Source organism: Thunnus maccoyii, chromosome 14 (assembly GCF_910596095.1).
Source record: "Thunnus maccoyii chromosome 14, fThuMac1.1, whole genome shotgun sequence".
NCBI lineage: Eukaryota > Metazoa > Chordata > Actinopteri > Scombriformes > Scombridae > Thunnus > Thunnus maccoyii.
The window spans coordinates 2472300-2491342 of NC_056546.1; the positions used below are offsets into that span (position 1 = coordinate 2472300).

General features: G+C 41.9%; 2 protein-coding genes across 4 annotated transcripts in view; one reads left to right on the plus strand and one right to left on the minus strand.

Annotated features, from left to right (window-relative positions):
- The window catches only part of LOC121911227 (G-protein coupled receptor 4-like), a 723099-nt gene that overhangs the window by 561173 nt on the left and 142883 nt on the right, over positions 1-19043 (minus strand). The gene's annotated exons all lie outside the window — the stretch shown is intronic.
- Positions 1-19043, plus strand: part of LOC121911171 (spectrin beta chain, non-erythrocytic 1) — a 132887-nt gene that overhangs the window by 101978 nt on the left and 11866 nt on the right. For all 3 annotated transcript variants that reach the window (XM_042432405.1, XM_042432404.1, XM_042432406.1), the window contains 15 exons: positions 78-293; positions 471-890; positions 3080-3282; positions 3420-3510; positions 3646-3792; positions 4222-4485; positions 7153-7377; positions 8244-8333; positions 8822-9100; positions 11414-11544; positions 11766-11970; positions 12096-12470; positions 12572-12658; positions 17866-18023; positions 18303-18441. In XM_042432405.1, coding sequence (XP_042288339.1) covers positions 78-293; positions 471-890; positions 3080-3282; positions 3420-3510; positions 3646-3792; positions 4222-4485; positions 7153-7377; positions 8244-8333; positions 8822-9100; positions 11414-11544; positions 11766-11970; positions 12096-12470; positions 12572-12658; positions 17866-18023; positions 18303-18441 — 3030 coding nt within the window. The remainder of the gene's footprint in view (positions 1-77; positions 294-470; positions 891-3079; positions 3283-3419; positions 3511-3645; positions 3793-4221; positions 4486-7152; positions 7378-8243; positions 8334-8821; positions 9101-11413; positions 11545-11765; positions 11971-12095; positions 12471-12571; positions 12659-17865; positions 18024-18302; positions 18442-19043) is intronic.

Sequence of the window (19043 nt, forward strand, 5' to 3'; positions counted from 1 at the left end):
AAACCGTCTGACCACAGTCTCTGATTTACTGTAATAATACTCTCATCTAACGCACCGCTCCTCCGTCTCCCTTCCAGGTGATCGAGTCGACCCAGGAGCTGGGGAACGACCTGGCCGGCGTCATGGCTCTGCAGAGGAAGCTGACGGGGATGGAGCGCGACCTGGCGGCCATCGAAGACAAGCTGGGCGACCTGGGAAAAGAGGCGGGGCGTTTGGCCTCCGAACACCCGGAGCAGTCTGAAGCCATCAAGGGACGTCTGGCTGAGATCACCGGCGTGTGGGAAGAGATGAAGGTAAGAGAACATGTGTGGTTTACACATTTTATCTGAACGCTTATTCAGATATTACAGTTTCATAAAGTTACAAATCCCAGCAGGGAGATTTATTATAGCAGAACAAAAGAGGAAAACAAGCTCCACTAGAAGTCTGGAGATCGAAACAACGTGACATCTGTGTTTTCTGTTCTTCAGGACACCATGAAGAACCGGGAGGAGTCTTTGGGCGAGGCCAGCAAGCTGCAGCAGTTCCTGCGCGAACTGGACGACTTCCAGTCGTGGCTGTCGCGAACGCAGACGGCCATCGCCTCCGAGGACATGCCCAACACGCTGGCCGAGGCCGAGAAGCTGCTGGCCCAGCACGAGGGCATCAAGAACGAGATCCGCAACTACGAGGAGGACTACCAGAAGATGCGGGACATGGGCGAGATGGTGACGCAGGGCCAGACGGACGCGCAGTACATGTTCCTGCGACAGCGGCTGCAGGCGCTCGACACCGGCTGGAACGAGCTGCACAAGATGTGGGAGAACCGACAGAACCTGCTGTCCCAGTCTCACGCTTATCAGCTGTTCCTCAGGGACACCAAGCAGGCCGAAGCCTTCCTCAACAACCAGGTAAACCCGTCACGTCATCACACCTGCACTTTCTCTGTACTTCTGCTTTAGCTGCAGGAAAATCTGGCTGTTGTTGTCTGGAAAATATCATATTCACTCTGAAGTGTTTTAAATCTTGATGTTTTCTGGTCTCTTTGGAGCCAGAAAATCACAATTTTGGTCACAAATCTTAATATCTTCCTAATGAAATAACCTTTTCGCTACCAAAACAAAAACTGAATCAACTATTTAGAGTCTTGCATGTAATTAAGACACGTTTTCCCATTAACGTCAATACAGTCAGACTTTTCTCAGAGCAGCATCTAGTGGCCGTTAGAGGAACTGCATCCCTCAGACGAAGTATTACATGTGATTGAAACACTTAAACATTTTGTGAAATATGAATTAGATCAGAGGATGGATACCTGTTTCATCTCTGTGCATACAGCAGAGTGTTTAGCCTAGCTTAGCATAAAGACTGGAAGCAGGGGGAAACTACTAGCTTAGCTCCATCAAAAATAAAAGTAATACATCTTCCAGAATTTTTAAAACTGTGTTATGTTGGAGCTGTTGTTGCATCTCAAAAGTTCTGTCCTCAATCTACTGTCACTTGCTAGCAGTTCCCCCCCCCCCCCCCGCTTCCAGTCTTTATGCTAAGCTAGGCTAAATACGTCATCTCTAAACTGGATGCATAGAGATGAAATTCCATGTGGTTGTCGTCATGCGATCTAACCACTGAGCGAACTGTTCTCTCATTAATGTTGTAATGCTGACACACAGTCGGTCTGTGATCAGCTGATAAATCTCTGACTTGGCGTTCGTCCAGTCCGGTCTCATGGAGGTCAGGCCAGGTCTCACACACACACACACACACACACACACACACACACATACACACACACACACACACACACACACACACACACACACACACAAACACACACACACACTAGCCCTGTGATAGACTTTAAGGCATCTGTCAAGAGAAAATACCAATCATAGGGCCTCATGCTGGAAACATTCCTACAAACAGGTTTGTTCTTAAGAGGAACGTAGGAGTGATTTATGAGAATTTGTGATGTATGAACAAAATTCCTGAAAGACATGAACAGGACAGAAAACACTTATTTGACTTGATAACATATTATCTTAATCTGGATTAATTTGAAGTTTAAATATGATACAGAAATGAGCTAAAATAAAATATATAACTGAGACAAACAATGAATAGTCTGTTCAGCATATCATCATCCTGGCTGCCAACTTCCTGATGATGATGATGATGATGATGTCAGTAGTAAACAGCAGCCTCGGGGTGTTTCTGCAGCTCTCTGTCCAGCATCATGTTGTGTTGCAGCTGACAGTGTAACATCACCGACTGTAGGCTGTAATATTCTCTCCTCTAATATCTCTCTGACTGTCACATGACGCCTCGTCAAAGCGTTCCCTCTTTATTTCTGTCACGGTGCAGCTGCTGCTCTGATGGATTCATATTTTCTAATAGTTTCAGCTCCTCTAATACGACGCCTGACACTGATAAATGTGTCTTCTGGTTTCTGATGGCAGCAACCTCAAATTCTTCTTTGAGAACATTTTTGTGATTGAAAGAGCAGAACAGGGGTCGCCTTATATGGATATTTTAGGGGCGTCTTATGATTCTAATGTTTGAAATCTCAGGAACATTCAGATCCTCATGAACAGGTGACGTTCATCAAGTACAAACAAACCTCACAGAAAAAAAACAAGTCAGAGAGGTTTAGGAGAAGAACATGTTCTTACACGAGCTTCTCAAATGTGAAGATTTGCTGTTTTTCTCTGTTTGATATGATCTTATACTGAATATCTTTGGGTTCTGGACTGTTTGTCAGACAAAATTAGACATTTGAAGACGTTTCTGTCCTGTTCTTCCTCGCTCATGCTTCCCTCCATCAGGCTGGATCCCTCCCTCTCTACTCTCTGAGGGTCATGTGGTGCCATCAAGTGGTAGAAGGTTGTCATTACAGCTCAGATTAGTCAGTTTAAAATGACTCCACGGGACATATGTTCTATAAAAAGTGAAGAAACTCAACTGCAAAATCCAAATGTTATTAGTGTGGATATTTTCACTCCATCATCGTCCTACCAGGCAGAGCAGGAAGTGTCATTAAGTGGTTAAACGTCTTCATTTACAACCATCTGACAGTAAATCCGCTCTGTGTTTTGTCCGTCAGGAATACGTTCTGGCCCACACGGAGATGCCCACCACTCTGGAGGGCGCCGAGGCCGCCATCAAGAAGCAAGAGGACTTCATGACCACTCTGGACGCCAACGAGGAGAAGATCAGCGGCGTGGTCGACACCGGCCGGCGCCTGGTAACCGACGGCAACATCAACGCCGAGCGCATCCAGGAGAAGGTGGACTCCATCGACCAGAGGTGACTGAGATTTGTTCCAATTTATTTCAATTATTTTATCTTGTTTTATCTTTTTATTCTTGTTTATACTGTAAAGCTTCTTGTAGTTTTGCTTTTGAGAAGTTATTATTATTGACATATTGATTATTGTTCTGCAGGCACAAGAAGAACCGAGCAGCTGCCAGCGACCTGCTGAACAGACTGAAGGACAACAGAGACCTGCAGAAGTTCCTGCAGGACTGTCAGGAGGTAAAACGCAGATAATTCATATTCTAAACAATTCATAATATCTCCAGTAACCATGGAAATGAGGTATCCTTGATTCTGCAGATTTTAGTGTTTGTGGTAAATATTTGAGGTGATTTGATGTTTGTGTGTCTCCAGCTGTCTCTGTGGATCAACGAGAAGATGCTGACGGCTCAGGACATGTCGTACGACGAGGCCAGGAACCTCCACAGCAAGTGGCTCAAACACCAGGCGTTCATGGCCGAGCTGCAGTCCAACAAGGAGTGGCTGGATAAGATCGAGAAGGTAAGAAAAGGCGGCCGACGTCAGTAGACAACCGCTCTGAGATAGACGGGTCATGACCTACTGCTCCAAGGATGGAAAATGACCAGAGAATGAACCGTGGAACACAAATATTTCCCCCACAAGGAGGATGAGAGCAGGGAGTATCCAAAACAAACATGAGGAGGAAGAAATGTTGATTGTCTGCTGCAGCACTGATACAGGGTCATCAGGATCAGAACAGACTGCCATGTTTTGACACGAGGTTCTTTAGCTAAAAGGTTGTGAGTTCAATTCCTGCATGTTCTGAGCAGAAATAGTTGTCCCTGACTTATAATTTGACTACGGAGCTGATATGTATGTGCAGAAGTATGTCTGTCATCCACCTGTTCTGCTTGTAAATAAAGTTATTTTTTAAAAAAAGGAGTATTAAAACCCAGCACTGTCTTCCAGGACGGACAGGCGCTGATGGCGGAGAAACCAGAGACGGAGGCCATGGTTAAAGAGAAGCTTGCGTCTCTGAAGGCGATGTGGGACGACCTCGAGTCGACCACCCAGACGAAGGCCAAGTGTCTGTTCGACGCCAACAAGGCCGAGCTTTTCACGCAGAGCTGCGCCGACCTCGACAAGTGGCTGGCCGGCCTGGACGGACAGCTGCAGTCCGACGACTACGGCAAAGACCTCACGTCCGTCAACATCCTGCTCAAGAAACAGCAGGTGAGAGACGGGAGTCACACGTACCTCGTCTTCAGTGTTCTCCAGATTCACGAAAACGCAAAAATAAGAATAATGACGTTTATTTCAAAGCTTTCGAAACCCAGTGTTAGAAAGTGTTTTTTACACACAACGAGCAATAAAAACAGATAAAAACCAAAGTTACATAAACACAATTTACATAAACTTTTGATAAAAGAGTGCAGCATATAAAAAGAAAAAGATGTCGAGCATAAAAATAATACAATTCTAAATTATTCATAGGCTAACCATTAGAAGTATGAGTTTTATGAAGTGATGCTAAAAGTGGAAAAATGTAGAGCTTCAACGGAAAATGACTCAGCAGCTGTTCTGAGAATCTAATCGTAAAAAAAAAGAGCAAAATATTTGCTTCACAAATGAGTCAAATCAAGTAGATATCTTTCAACGTTACAGTCTTTTTAGTGCCAAAGTTCCTCTTTTTGTTACTATACTTCCACCTGCAGCTCAACAGGGAAACACTGTCCGAGGAAACACAAAGAGGGAATTTGATGCTAAAAAAGACTGTAAATGTGTCAGATATCCACTTGATATGACTAACTCAGACTGATGAAGCTGAATAGAAGCTTCACAGAGACTTTTAAATGACTGTGTGGACACACTGTGGATTTTGCGCCTCCATCACTTCCATTGAAAGCACATTTGAAGGATCTTTTAATATCCAGTATGAACAGGAGGAATGATTACAGCGAGGAAAAACCTCTTTCACTGTTCATATGGACACCTGACTGCTGGTTTAAGACACTTAAAAAATTGTGAATCTGTCCTTTAAGGTTCTAACAGGTCATTAAAGTGCAGCAGTAGAGCAAAGCATAAAGTTTCACTGAAGTCTGATCAGGAGAACAAACACAGAGAAGTTTGGATTTAACTGTCGAGTAAACTACCAATGATAATAATAATAATAATAATAATAATAAAGTAATGATAAAAACCTCTTCTGCCATTTCCCAGAAGAACTTCCAGAGGTGTCCACTGTTCATATGGACACTTGAAAAATTGTGAACTCCTCCTTTAAATCTTGTAAATATGTTTTAGATGTTAAAAACAGGACGAGCTGCTTATACATTCAAAAATCCAAAAACACACTCGCTCTACTTTAGGCTTTTTAAAGGCTTGATGATTTATTCTCGGGTCTTTTATATAGATAAAAACAAGGATTTGTTCAATTTGGTTTGACAATTTAAAAATTAATGGATGAACTAGTGTTAGTTCTTTTCATCCCAAGAACGATGCTGCTGCTGCTGCAACTACTGTTCCCAAATTCCTGGAGGGAACCGATTTAATCATTTCTCTTGTTTCAAGGAGAGTGAGTCGTCTAACCATCCTCAGTACGCACACACACACACACACACACACTCCCCACTCACACAGCGGTTATGTAATCTTTCATTTGAAGTGTTACGAGTCAGCGCTGTCTGAGCGTGTGTGTGTGTGTGTGTGTGTGTTTCCACCAGTAACAGTGACAGAGTGTGATGCCGTCTGAAGGATGATGTTGGTATTTTCAGTGTATTAGAGCAGCTCCGGTTCTCTTATCATCTGTCTTCTCGTCAGATACGTGCTGTAATTTCCTCTGAGCGTGCGTGTGTGTGTGTGTGTGTGTGTGAATGTGTGTGTGTGTGTGTGTGTGAGAGAGAGACAGTGTGATGAAGTGTTAGAGGCAGATCATTAACTGAGTGTTTGATCTGTTAAACAGGGAGAGAGAGAGAGAGAGAGAGAGAGAGCTGGGAGAAACAAATCCTCTCCTCCTCTTCTTCTCTCTGTTTTTTTCTTGCTCTCTCTCTCTCTCGTCTTTCAGCTCTGATTTTAATCCAGACTCCACCTGCTTTTTTTTTTTTTTTTTTTTTTGCTGTTTTTCTCTTCTTCTCTGATGTTGTTTGAGACGGTTTTCAAGCTGACTGGCTGCTGGAGATGATCGTCATTTTCATTTTGATTTCAGATCTTTTTCAGTTTACATATCAGGTGGTGTTGCTTTTTTTTTTTTTAAAGATATATTTGGGTTTGTTTTAGAAAAAGCAAACAGATTTTAACTGCGCCGAGGAAAAGACAAGGCCTCTAAAGGATTGTTTTGTTTTGGTACCTGTTCTTATTATTTATTTATTTATAGTTTTAGTTGTATGGACCAAACATGTGACTCTTGTTACAGTTAATTTTTTTTAATATATTTATTTTTTTTATTTATAATTAATTGTTATTGTCATTGATTTTGTTGTTTTTTTCTTTATTATTATGATTTTATACATCTGAGGACATTTTGCTCTTTATTTGCTTCTCATCAAAACATTTTTTTTCTTTATTTTTACTCTTTTACACCCAAAAAAAAAAAAAAATCTGAACTCAAGGTGAACTTGAGTTAGTTTTTTCAGGAGCTTTCAACTGCGTATCACGGTCTTCCTCAGCAGACGGAGGTTTCTCATCTCTTTTCTTATTATGTAACTCGAGATATGGCTGAAAGTTATCAATTATTAATGAATTAATTGTTTTATGTTGTAACACTTCTGTTTCTAAGGTTGAGAATTTATTTTTAGGCTCAATTTCACTCATATTCTGTTATTAGTATTTATTTTATTCATCGTAGATATGTATATTTTGTTTGTATTTATACCTTCTAATTACTTTACTGTCCTCCTGCAGATCCTGGAGAGCCAGGTGGAGGTGCGTCAGAAGGAGGTGGAGGAGCTGCAGGGCCAGTCGCAGGCCCTCAGCCAGGAGGGCAAAGGCTCCGAGGAGGTGGACGGCCAGAGGATCAGCGTGGAGAAGAGGTTCCAGTCCCTCCAGGAACCACTGAAGAAGAGACGAGACAATCTCATGGCCTCCCGCGAGATCCACCAGTTCAACAGGGACGTGGAGGACGAGATCGTAAGTAGAGCGTCCGAATGACCTCTGAAATACCACTACTACTGATACAAGAAGTTTATTCTACTGACTGACGACTTGAGACACAGATAAACTAAGAAAACTGAAATATAAACATGCAGATCATCTGCATATTCTCACATAAAATAACCTTTAAAAGAATCGGGCTGAAAAAGGAACTGGTATTAGAAGAGGAGGTGGTGATATTTTGTAGTAGTTGTCATAGTACTAGTAGTAGTTGTAGTAGTAGTTGTAGTAGTAGTAGTAGTAGTAGTAGTAGTGATGGTGGTAGGTATAAGTAGTAGTTAGTAGTAGTTGTGATAGTTGGCAGCAGTGAAAGTGAGTAGTCATAGTAACTGCAGCCACAGTTACCACAGTGTTAGTATTAGTAGCAATTGTAGCAATTGTAGCAACAGAAGCTAAGCTAAAACATGCAGTAGTAGTAGTAGTATCATTAGTAGTTGTGATAGCAACAGTAGCACCATTAGCACCAGCAGTCGTAATAGTATAGCAGTATAATAGTAATAGTAGTACTGTCGATATACCAAGACCAGGATGACTGAGAGTCTCCACACACAGTGCTAGTAGCATTACCAGTACTACTAGCTACAGTGTTACTGGTTGTAGTTTAGCAGTGGTGTAAAATTCATTCTCATTAGAAGCAGCAGAGATGTAAAAATGGGTCACAGTGTTCATATCAGCAGCAGCTGCAGAAACAGCAGCAGCAGCAGCAGCAGCGGCGCCAAGATTATGAGTAACGGTGGTTACAGTACAAAGCTGAGTGATTGAGTCTCAGTGTTTATATCCAAACTGCACCAGGAATAAATGTTATAATGTGTGAATATGTGTGTGTGTGTGTTTGTCTCCAGCTCTGGGTTGAGGAGAGGATGCCTCTGGCTACATCGACCGACCACGGACACAACCTGCAGACTGTACAGCTGCTCATCAAGAAGAACCAGGTACACACACACACACCTGTACCTGGACAGAACTGTGTACTGACTGTAAAGTATTTGGATTATCTTGACAAATTCCATCCATCCATCTCCAGTTAATTAAATCAGGTTGATCTTCTCTTCCATGTCTTCTGTGTCTCTTCACTCTCAGCTGTAGTCTCACAATCAAATATATAAAAAAAAAGATATTTAATAAAATCTCAATATAAAGCTCAATATGTGGAGAAGATTAGAGGATGGGAGGAAGGAAACAAATTAATTTTCTCCTCTAGATAATAAAGTTTTATTTGAAACAGGAGGGATAAATAGGATTTATGACAGGAAGTAAAAATATAGCAGCACAGATGAAGGCAGGAAGTAAAGAAAGTACTGATGATCAAACCATAATCATGAGCAAAAAGTTAGAATAGTTGTTTTTTAAAAGTAAAACGTGCAGTTTTGTGTCTTCCTCATCCTTCCCTAACCCTCTCTGTGACCTTTGACCCTCTCAGACCTTGCAGAAGGAGATCCAGGGACATCAACCGCGCTACGACGACATCTTCGAGCGCAGCCAGCACGTTCTGAGGGAGGACAGCCCGACGGCCGAGCTGATTCGCCAGCGGCTCGCCGAGCTCCAGTCGCTATGGGAACAGATCAAGAAGGAGACGGAGAATCGTCACTCCCGCCTCAGCGAGGCCCACGAGGCCCAGCAGTACTACTTCGACGCCGCCGAGGCCGAAGCCTGGATGAGCGAACAGGAGCTCTACATGATGTCAGAGGAGAAAGCCAAGGTAAGGTCAGAGGTCACGGGTTAGGATGAGGGTGAGGCAAGTGGACAGATCAGGAGGTGAATCATGGATGCTTTTTTCTGAATTTTCTGATGTCTCCATGGCGACATTTTTTCCTACTCGGCTGCTTGTAATTCAGGTCTGTCACGATGTAGCGTGAGCAAGCTGGCAAGCTAACGTTGGGCATTGTTCAATATTTTTCTTGTTGTCAAAAAATCTCATGAAAAGACCAAAACCAACACTTTTGTTTAGGGATGCACGATATTATCGGAACATCATCGGTATCGGCCGATATGAGCTCTAAAATGAAATATCAGCATCGGCCCAAAATGAACATTTTCCGATTATAAGAGGCCGATTTGTCGCCATCTCCTCCGCCGCCTGACTGTGCTTCCCTCCACGGACTGTTTCACCCTGACGGTCCCGGTGCTTCCTCCCACTTTTACCTGCGGAGAGTTAGCAGCAGCATGACCGTAGGCTAGCCAGCTAGCCTCTCAGCTAACGTTAGCCCCGGCTCTCCGTGTGGATCCAACCGGAGCACCGAGCCCCGGTTTGTTATTCAGGTTAAAGTGGGAAGAAGCAGCTGGTCTGACGGGCAGCTGAGTGAAGTTTAGCCTGCGGAGGAAGGACCAGGACCGTTAGGGAGAAACAGTCCGTGGAGGAGCTGCTATGATCGACTGCACAGATAGGAAACACCTCGGCTGACAGGATGTACCACTCTGTTTGGAAAAAAAAATCTTTTTGGTTTATAACGGCGGTTGGCAACCAGCGTATTAGGTGCATTACCGCCACCTTCTGCTCCGGAGTGTGGACCAGAGATTAAATCCTACACATTAATCCTGTCTGTCTAATAAACTCATGAAAACTCTACTGCTGCTCCCACTTGGCAGGTTCATTAAAGTTTTAATGCTGAGCTCCTGAACTCCAGTCTTCCTGAGTTCTTCCTTCATATATTGTCTTTCTTGATCATATTTAGTACAATGTATGCTTGCATGCATAATAGTCTCCTCAGCCAGCTGGAAAAAAATATGCTCATATATCGGCATCGGCCACAATGAGTTGGACATATCGGCATATTGGATATTGGCAAAAAATCCAATATCGTGCATCCCTCCTTTCTGTCTGTAGCACTCAGCTTTAAGCCCATTGGTTCCTACTGAGGACATAAATCTTTAAAAACACCTCACAAATAAATAGTTATGTGTTTAAAAAAGGTTCAGGAATTTCCTCAGACAGCTTGCATGTGTCGGGGACTATTTTCAGCGGCGTATGAATCCACATTTTTTGCTCTAGTGAGTGTTTCTGGCAGCAGGACGATGTGTGTGTGTGGGACTGAGTCAAAATAAACTACAGTGTGTGTGTTCATGGTGATGAAGGAACATGTCACCCAGTGACTCATTGACGTGTTTTTAATAGTTTTTGGACAACAACGGCACAGAGGAATAAGACATATAAACATAGAAAATCACCAGATTTCTTCTCCTTCAGACTCGAGAGCTTTTAAAAGTTATTATATCAACATGAACATCCGTCACTGTTATACCTTCTTCCTGTTTCTCTTTGACTCTCTTTGGGTTTAGTTAATCTGTCAGTTCCTCAGTTTGTGGTGCTTCTCTTAGTCTTGATTGTTAAACTGTGTCGTCTGCTGTTTCTACGTGCGTCTCCGCTGGTCAGTACACATTTAATACTCTGATTAAACTCTCTGTTTATCTGTCGGATCTGATTTCATCCTTTTACAGCCTCATATCGTCTGTCTCTCTCAATCAGCTTGTATAAGAAAAACCTTTAAATACTTTATTTACTTTAGTTACTGAGAGAACATTTCACTGCTGTGTTTCATTGATATGTTGTCAGGTTTAACTAAACTGATCTGTTTCCTTTAAGTTTGTTTAATTTTGTGTTTCGATTGGACATTTTTCAGAAACTTGTCCTGAAAATGAAACTGTGACTACAGTCATTATGTGAAAGGAGCAGTTTCTCTGCCATTTCTTACTCAAACACTAATTTTTATCTCTGCACTTATATTTTTCTGTCCTTCTTCCACTCTGTTTCTCTTCTTTCTCTGTTTCAAATGTGTTTAATTGAAAAAAGACGTACAGTTACATGAAATTTAAATGACATTTTAAAGACAAACTAGTAAAGGTATATGTGCTATGAAGCATTGCAGAAAGATCTCAGACCAGAAGTTTTTTAATTTGTGTTGTAGTTTTGCAATTTGAAGAGATCTCAGGAAAGATTTTGTGTAATAATCGTAATTAAAACAGTTAAAACTCTCACATTGAAGCTCTTTTCCTTTCTCTCTTTTCCGTCTGTCAGGACGAGCAGAGTTCAGTGGCCATGTTGAAGAAGCATCAGATCTTGGAGCAGGCGGTGGAGGATTACGCCGACACCGTTCACCAGCTGTCCAGCACCAGCCGAGGCCTGGTGGCTGCCGGACACCCCGACAGGTAGCAATTCATATTTACAGGTTTAATTTTTTAAATTTGTGCAGGAAGGTAGAAAAAGGTGTAATAAAGGAAAGGAGGGAAGCTGAAAAAAAGAGGTAGAAAAACTAGCAGAATAATTCATAAGTGAAGGAAAGGAAGTGTAAATGAGTGAAAGAAGCGAGAAGAAATCAAGCAGGAAACAAAACATTTCCCTGTTTCCTCCCCCTCTCGTCTTCCTGCAGCGAGCGTATCGGGATGCGTCAGTCGCAGGTGGATAAGCTGTACGCCGGGCTGAAGGATCTGTCGGAGGAGCGTCGGGGGAAGCTGGACGAGCGTTTCCGCCTCTTCCAGCTCAACAGGGAGGTGGATGACCTGGAGCAGTGGATCGCCGAGAGGGAGGTGGTGGCCGGATCTCACGAGCTGGGACAGGACTACGAGCACGTCACCGTTAGTAGAACACACGTGTTTTATTATCGCCGACATACGTCTGACGGGACACGTTTCACGCCTCATGTTTCACTCGCAGTTATCGTGTGTAACTGCAACCTGAAGTCTGTTTTCTGTCTCTTTAGATGCTGCAGGAGCGTTTCAGAGAATTCGCCCGTGACACCGGGAACATCGGCCAGGAGCGCGTGGACGCCGTGAACCGCCAGGCGGACGAGCTGATCAACACAGGCCACGGCGACGCCGCCACCATCGCCGAGTGGAAGGACGGCCTGAACGAAGCCTGGGCCGACCTGCTGGAGCTCATCGACACCCGGACGCAGATCCTTGCCGCCTCCTACGAGCTCCACAAGTTCTACCACGACGCCAAGGAGATCCTCAACCGCATCCTGGATAAACATAAGAAGCTTCCCGAGGAGCTGGGCCGAGACCAGAACACGGTGGAGACCCTGCAGAGGATGCACACCACCTTCGAGCACGACATCCAGGCTCTGGGCACACAGGTACGCCGTTAAAATTAGAGGCTTTCAACTGATCAGTCTACTCCTGTTTTTAGCTGCTCAGTGTATTTTTAACCTAAATCTTTTTCCTCCTTGTCTTTCAGGTGCGGCAGCTTCAGGACGACGCGGTTCGTCTGCAGTCTGCGTACGCTGGAGATAAAGCTGACGACATCCAGAAGAGAGAGGGAGAGGTGAGCTCATAAACCACAGCAGGACTGGGTTCAGTTTACTTTGATATTCAGGCAGTAAATCTGACAAAATCTGGTAAATATTTTAATTTGATGCCTGAGTTTTGAACTCTATCGGCTGATATGAAAGACTTTTTGTATCTTTCTTACATATAAATGTGGTAGAAAACCCAGTTCTCTTACTGGTTGAATTCAAAGTGAACTGGACCCGGTCTGTTCCTCATGCATGCTGCACTGCTGCTGCACTAACTTTGCTCTGTTCTTCTGCCTCTCAAAGGATCTTGTTTGCAAAATAAAGCAGTAAAATTCAGACGTGGTCAAATGTAGTCAGTCCCCCCCCAGAGAGAAGCATGTTGAATCGGATTTATAATAAGCTTGCGCTGGTTTATTAACATCATTAACACTAACACCAGCTTCTGTCAGGGCCACACAGTTTATCTCATTTATACAGCTGGAAGATCATCTCGAGGAGGTTGAAAATTTTTACCAAAAAACGATCAGCTGTAGATTATAAACACTTTATAAAATCTTACAGGGCATGGTCAAAATACAGGAAACACCATGATAAAGGGACTCAGTAACATGCCACCTTATTGATCCCCCCCCTGAGGAAACCCAGGTCTTGTGGTTGAAGGACAGTTTCCCTCCTAATCTTCTAGGCTGATCTGGGTTTATTTTAAAGGATTCACTAAACTCTAACTGTCTCTTTCTCTTTGGCAAAGAGTAGCAGAGTAGAAAGGCTTCAGCCAGCAGCTCCTCGTGTTTAGCTCAGTGGTTAAAATGACAAATGTGTTGGGCGGCGGCTCATATCAGCTGTCACTAATTAATTCTGTGAGTAACTTGATGACAAAATGAGACGTAGTGAAGGAGGAAGCTCCACTCTGTCGGTCTTTCTGTAGTTTCAACAACTCCAACAGAGTGAGACGTCTTCTCTCTAGAGGATATGTGTCAAACTCAAGGCAAAAGCGGGCATTGACCGAAAACTACATTTCCCACAATGCATGCCGATTATGTTGCCCACGAAGTGACGGTATCCCGCCACTAGACTGCAATGTATCCACATCAATGCGATTTTCCCAACAAGTGGAATTGAGAAATATAAATAATGAGCCCAAAATGTCCAGAAAGAGAAAAACTGATGCAGACGGAAGAGGGGAAGACGGGAAGGAGAAAACATGTTTGTGCTTTAAGGAGAAAAACCGGTACGTCTTTTGTGTTATGAGGCGGCGTCTGTGGTCAAAGAGAACGATCTACGTCAGCTTTTTGACACTAAACACGGAGCTACGTCTGCCAAAAAATAGCCTCCAAGAAAAACAACAAATTGTCAAAGAACTAAAAGGCAAACTGTGATCGCAGAAGCACAACCAAAAACAATGCAGTGTGTTAATAATAATAATAATTAGCAACAAGTTATTAATAATAATAATAACTTGTGTTTGATGTTATTTTTCTTTATTCTCTTGGATAGTTTGATTGTTGATTGATGGAGTAATGTGGGTTTCATAACCTGACAAATTAAAAAGATTTATGTTATAATTACAAAGCAACAAGCAAACATATATTTTTACATCTATGCAACTATATATATATAATATTTGTAACTTGAATAAGTAATACATTCAGAGTTATTTAACATTAAGGATTTATTTTACATTACATTTAGTTACATTTAAAAGTTACATCTGGCCCTTTGCTGATGTGGCCCTCAGTGATAAATGAGTTTGACGCCCCTGATCTAGAGGATCAACTTCAGGAGTCACGTTGTCCAGTTATTTATCAGTAGTTTAAGGTTAAACAGTTTTGAATCAGGACCTTCAGTATTGGGACGCTGCAGCTGTTATTTCATGTGTCAACATATTAAATTAACATTTTATATCTTCTCCTTATATGTTAATACAAGTATCAGGTCGGACTCAATATCTCTCAATAATAAAGGACTTGATTCAGTGCCAGAAAAACTTATATAACTTAACTTATATATCATACACTGTTTTTGGAGAAAGTAAATAGAATTGTGAAGAATGATGTTGAGCCAGAATGAGAGTTCCTTTCCTGCCCTTTTTTTCTGTAAGGGATTTATATATATATATATATGAACACGTGTGACCTCTATCTGAAACGGTTTCTTGTGTTTAGAGGTCATATCCTTAGATTTCTTCTCATAATCTGTCACGTTAAAGAAAAAGTTCAGCATCACAGTACAACACATCTTATTGGCTTTATTTCTCTCCGAGAGTGAGATGAGAAGAGTCAAATATAACTAAACTCAGTTTGACACATCTTCTCATCTTACTCTGAGAAAAAACAGCTATTAAGAGTACTCTAGAAAATGTTGAACTATTCCTTTAATGGACTGAAATGTTCTCAAACCTCACATCTGTCTTTATTCTTATAAATATTAAATAGTGATGCCAGCTGAGATGTCGGTGAACAATAAAATAAAACAATAAAAAAAACCCTAAAACATGCCGACAAGCTTCTTTCTTCCTCCTGTCAAACCAGAGTGGACTGTTGATAAATGATGAGCGTCTGAGTGTTTTTTGATGGCGTTTGTGTTTTGACCATTCCCCTGTATGTCCATTTCCCTGCATATCCTCCCCTGTCCACCCAGAAGAGAAAGGGAGAGGTGAGACTCTGTTTACCAAAAACATTGGCTTTGCATCAGTGTTCATTTTGGCTGCAGTTTTAGACTTTCTTTTTAATCCTCCGACTAAAATGTTGATTAATCTTAGTGGCATTTTAGTCATATTCATGCAGTTTAGTTCTGGCCTAGTGTTAGTCACAGACCTGGTGATTTGCAAATACTTTTAGGGTTTGTTTTTATCTTACTTGGAAGGCTTTGTGGGTGGATTTTTGCATATAGGTCAACAAAAACTAAATTCAAACTCTGACTGAAATACAATAATTACATGTAGCAGTAAACTCCACCCGCCTGGCCCTCCGAGGAGGTTAAAACAAACGCCTCTAGTAGTTTGCAAATACAGTTTGGGTCTGGTCTGTCCATGAGAATAAAAACTAAACATTTAGAAAAGTCTAATTCTTGTCAAATCAATTTAAGATGCATTATTTTTTATTATTTCTTTTCTGCACACAATGGTGCAGTCAAAGGTTTTTGTTAGCATCTGCTGAAATGTAGTTGCTTGTTAGCCGCCAGAATATTGCCGCTTGCAGTCGTCTGCAGTTTCCAGTAGCTTTGTGAATAATGTCTCAGTGTCAGATGTTGAAAATATTACTGAGAAAATGTGAATGTAATAAGACGGGAGTGAAAATATTTTGTGAAACTCACATAAATCTATGTTTGGAGTTTGGAGAAGGTTTTTTTTTTTTTTTCGACGTTCGTTCTGAAGACAATCTCAGCTGAAACATATTTCAGACCCTCATGTTAAAGCCTCCACCGACTCTCATCAGAAAATAACATTTTAAGCGCTTGGCACGCAGCTTTGCTTGTGAACCTTTGACCTGTGTTGCTTCTTGTGGCTGGAAAACAGAAAATCTTTTTTTTTTTTTTTCCTTGTGTTGTGTTGCAGCGATGTGGGTCGCCAGTCCCAGCTGACCTTAAGTGACATTCAGTATTGCTTGAGTGTGCAAATAAATGTCTGCATGGATTTATGTCAAAGTAAAGAATTTCATTTAACAGAGTATCTGTATCATCTCAGACGGTTCGTTTTAGTTTAATATGATTACACAAAGTGCAGCTTTGGCTTCTGTCTCTGTTTTCAGAGTGAATGAGGCTCTGTTCATGTACAGGAGAGTTTTAAAACTTTAACATCTTGTTAGTATTCAGCACTGAGTGCTTTAAGTTAGCTAAAGCTAATATTTTACAGCCACAGCAGACACAATGAGCAGTGTTTCCCTCAAAAGATGCACTCAATCAGAATTCATGTTAATCCAAAGATCACAGTATAGTCGTGTTTGGATCTGTGGAGGGATTTCAGATCAATATGACTATCTGGCGGCCATATTGGAGGTCTTTTGCAATTGTGCAATAGTGGCTAAGAAGACTTGTCCATCACTTGTCCATTACTTTTTTGTTACTGATTTGGAGCTGGTCAATTAATCACCGAACAATCTGACTGATTGATCGACTGTTTAGAAAGTAGCTTGTAGCTTGTAGCTTGTAGCTAGCTAACTGTAGCATCTGTGCAACTAATCATCTCCGTCTGGTTATCAACGCTCACTAGCTCACTTAGCTAGAAGCATATTAACGTTAACACTCTTTAGCTCCAACTCAGATCTACCTGATCAGAGTTTTCTCTTTTCTGAGAACAAACTGAGTTAATCAACAAACACAACTATCAGCTTTAGCTAGCTCAGTGTTTACAGCCTGGTTTATACTGTATCAGCAGAAACTTCCTTCAACTCTCCATTCCCTCAATGAAACACTAAAGTGGCCAGCACCTTCTAGCAGCAATACCTTTAAACTAATGAAATATAACTGGGGATGGATGGAGCTACATGGCTAAAATGGCTGTTAATAAGAATAAGAGAGAATATTTCTATCCCCATAGAGTTGTGGGAGAGGCAAAGTGTTTTTCCCCATTCTGTATTTCAAATATTTCTTTAAAAATCTCCACAACGTTACTGAACATTGAACCTCAGGACTCTCCTGGGTAATGTAATCTGATTTTGACACTATACCACATCACAAAACTGAGATCTGTTTGATCATTCCTCTAAAATTTTGAGGACAAAACAATTATCAATGTAAATGCAATTCGAAAACACTAAAATGTTGTGAGATCTGTGGTTAAGACAGACAGTTTCCAGCTGTCTTCCCAGTCTATACTGGAAGTTAAAAACATATTTACATCCTGCATTGTGCGGCGATCACCAGCGATCGATTCTGCTTCATATTGCACTAGATTTACAATAGAATTTATGTGTTTGCAATCGAATAAACACTAAATGATGATATCCTTCAATAAGGAATAGTGTTTGTCAGAAATATTGTTTTTTTTTTCTTTGATTGTAACATATTTTGCTGATTTGCTGAGCTTCAGGAGCTTCTTTCCTTTTTCAAAATGCTTTCTGTTAACAAACAATTCCCATCAATTCTCTTCTCTTTTTAGGCGACCAGGATATATGTAGTGAAACCTCAGTATCACGCAGCCCTGACTCTCTGTTGAGAAAATGAAACGAAAGTCTTTATTTATGGGGTTGTTAGAGCGGCCTGCTGAACTCTTCTATGTGTCGTCTTGTCTCTCTATCAGGTCCTGGAAGCCTGGAAGAACCTCCTGGAGGCGGTGGAGGGCCGCCGGGTGAAGCTGGTCGACACCGGAGACAAGTTCCGCTTCTTCAGCATGGTGCGCGACCTGATGCTGTGGATGGAGGACGTCATCCGCCTGATCGAGGCCCAGGAGAAGCCACGGTGTGTGTGTGTGTGGGAGCTTTCAGCCACATTTTCACTTTATCTCTCCCACCTCTTGTCACTTTATCCCTGATGAGTCGGGTGTTTTGTAATGTTCTGATGTTGTTAAGCTGCTTAGGTGAACGAGCACACACACACAGGACACACCTCTTTACCCCTCTTAATCTCCGGCTTTTACAACTGCTTTGCTAAAAATGATTTATGCCCTCTCTTACTTCACTTCAAACCAAAGTTAAGTTATTAATATGTTTTTGTAATGTGTTTGATGCTTGTTTTCAGGGACGTGTCGTCCGTGGAGCTGCTGATGAACAACCACCAGGGCATCAAGGCGGAGATCGATGCCCGCAACGATAGCTTCACATCCTGTATCGAGCTGGGCAAAACCCTGCTGGCCAGGAAGCACTACGCTTCAGAGGAGGTGGAGACAACTTCCTCTAGTTCAACACATCACTTATTAACGTTCTGTGTCTGTCAGTAATATCTGACGTTGCAGATTTATGGACTAAATTCATCTACAATCCACTGAGAACTGACGCTTGTTATCAAGCTAACGTTACTCTATCTTTCCTGTTGCTACCAGAAGTAATGAGTCAGTTCCAGGATTAATGATGACAGTCTTTTCATCTCCAGATTTTCAGTCAGAAATTAGCAGCATTTAGTATTGGATTTAGTTGTCACATTGGTCTAATTGGTGTAATTCCAGGTTGGTTTGGCTTCCCGAAGTCATCACTTTGAGTTTTGTAGCATTTGACAGCTGTTTGAGCTGTTGAGCTGTTACAGTCTACTGAGAAAACATGTGAAAACATGCAGGCAGCACGGCCACCTTTATAAGAAGCTAAGCTAACGTAACATTATCAAGCTAACGTTACTTTCAGTCGGATATCTTTCCTGTCAGTTCCAGGATTAATGATGACAGCTTCTCCTTTAGACTCAAAATGCTTAGAAGACATAAAAAATTTAAAAGTTTGACAAAAACTAGGCTACAAAGCCCAAATCAAATGACTGAAATTTGACTGAAGC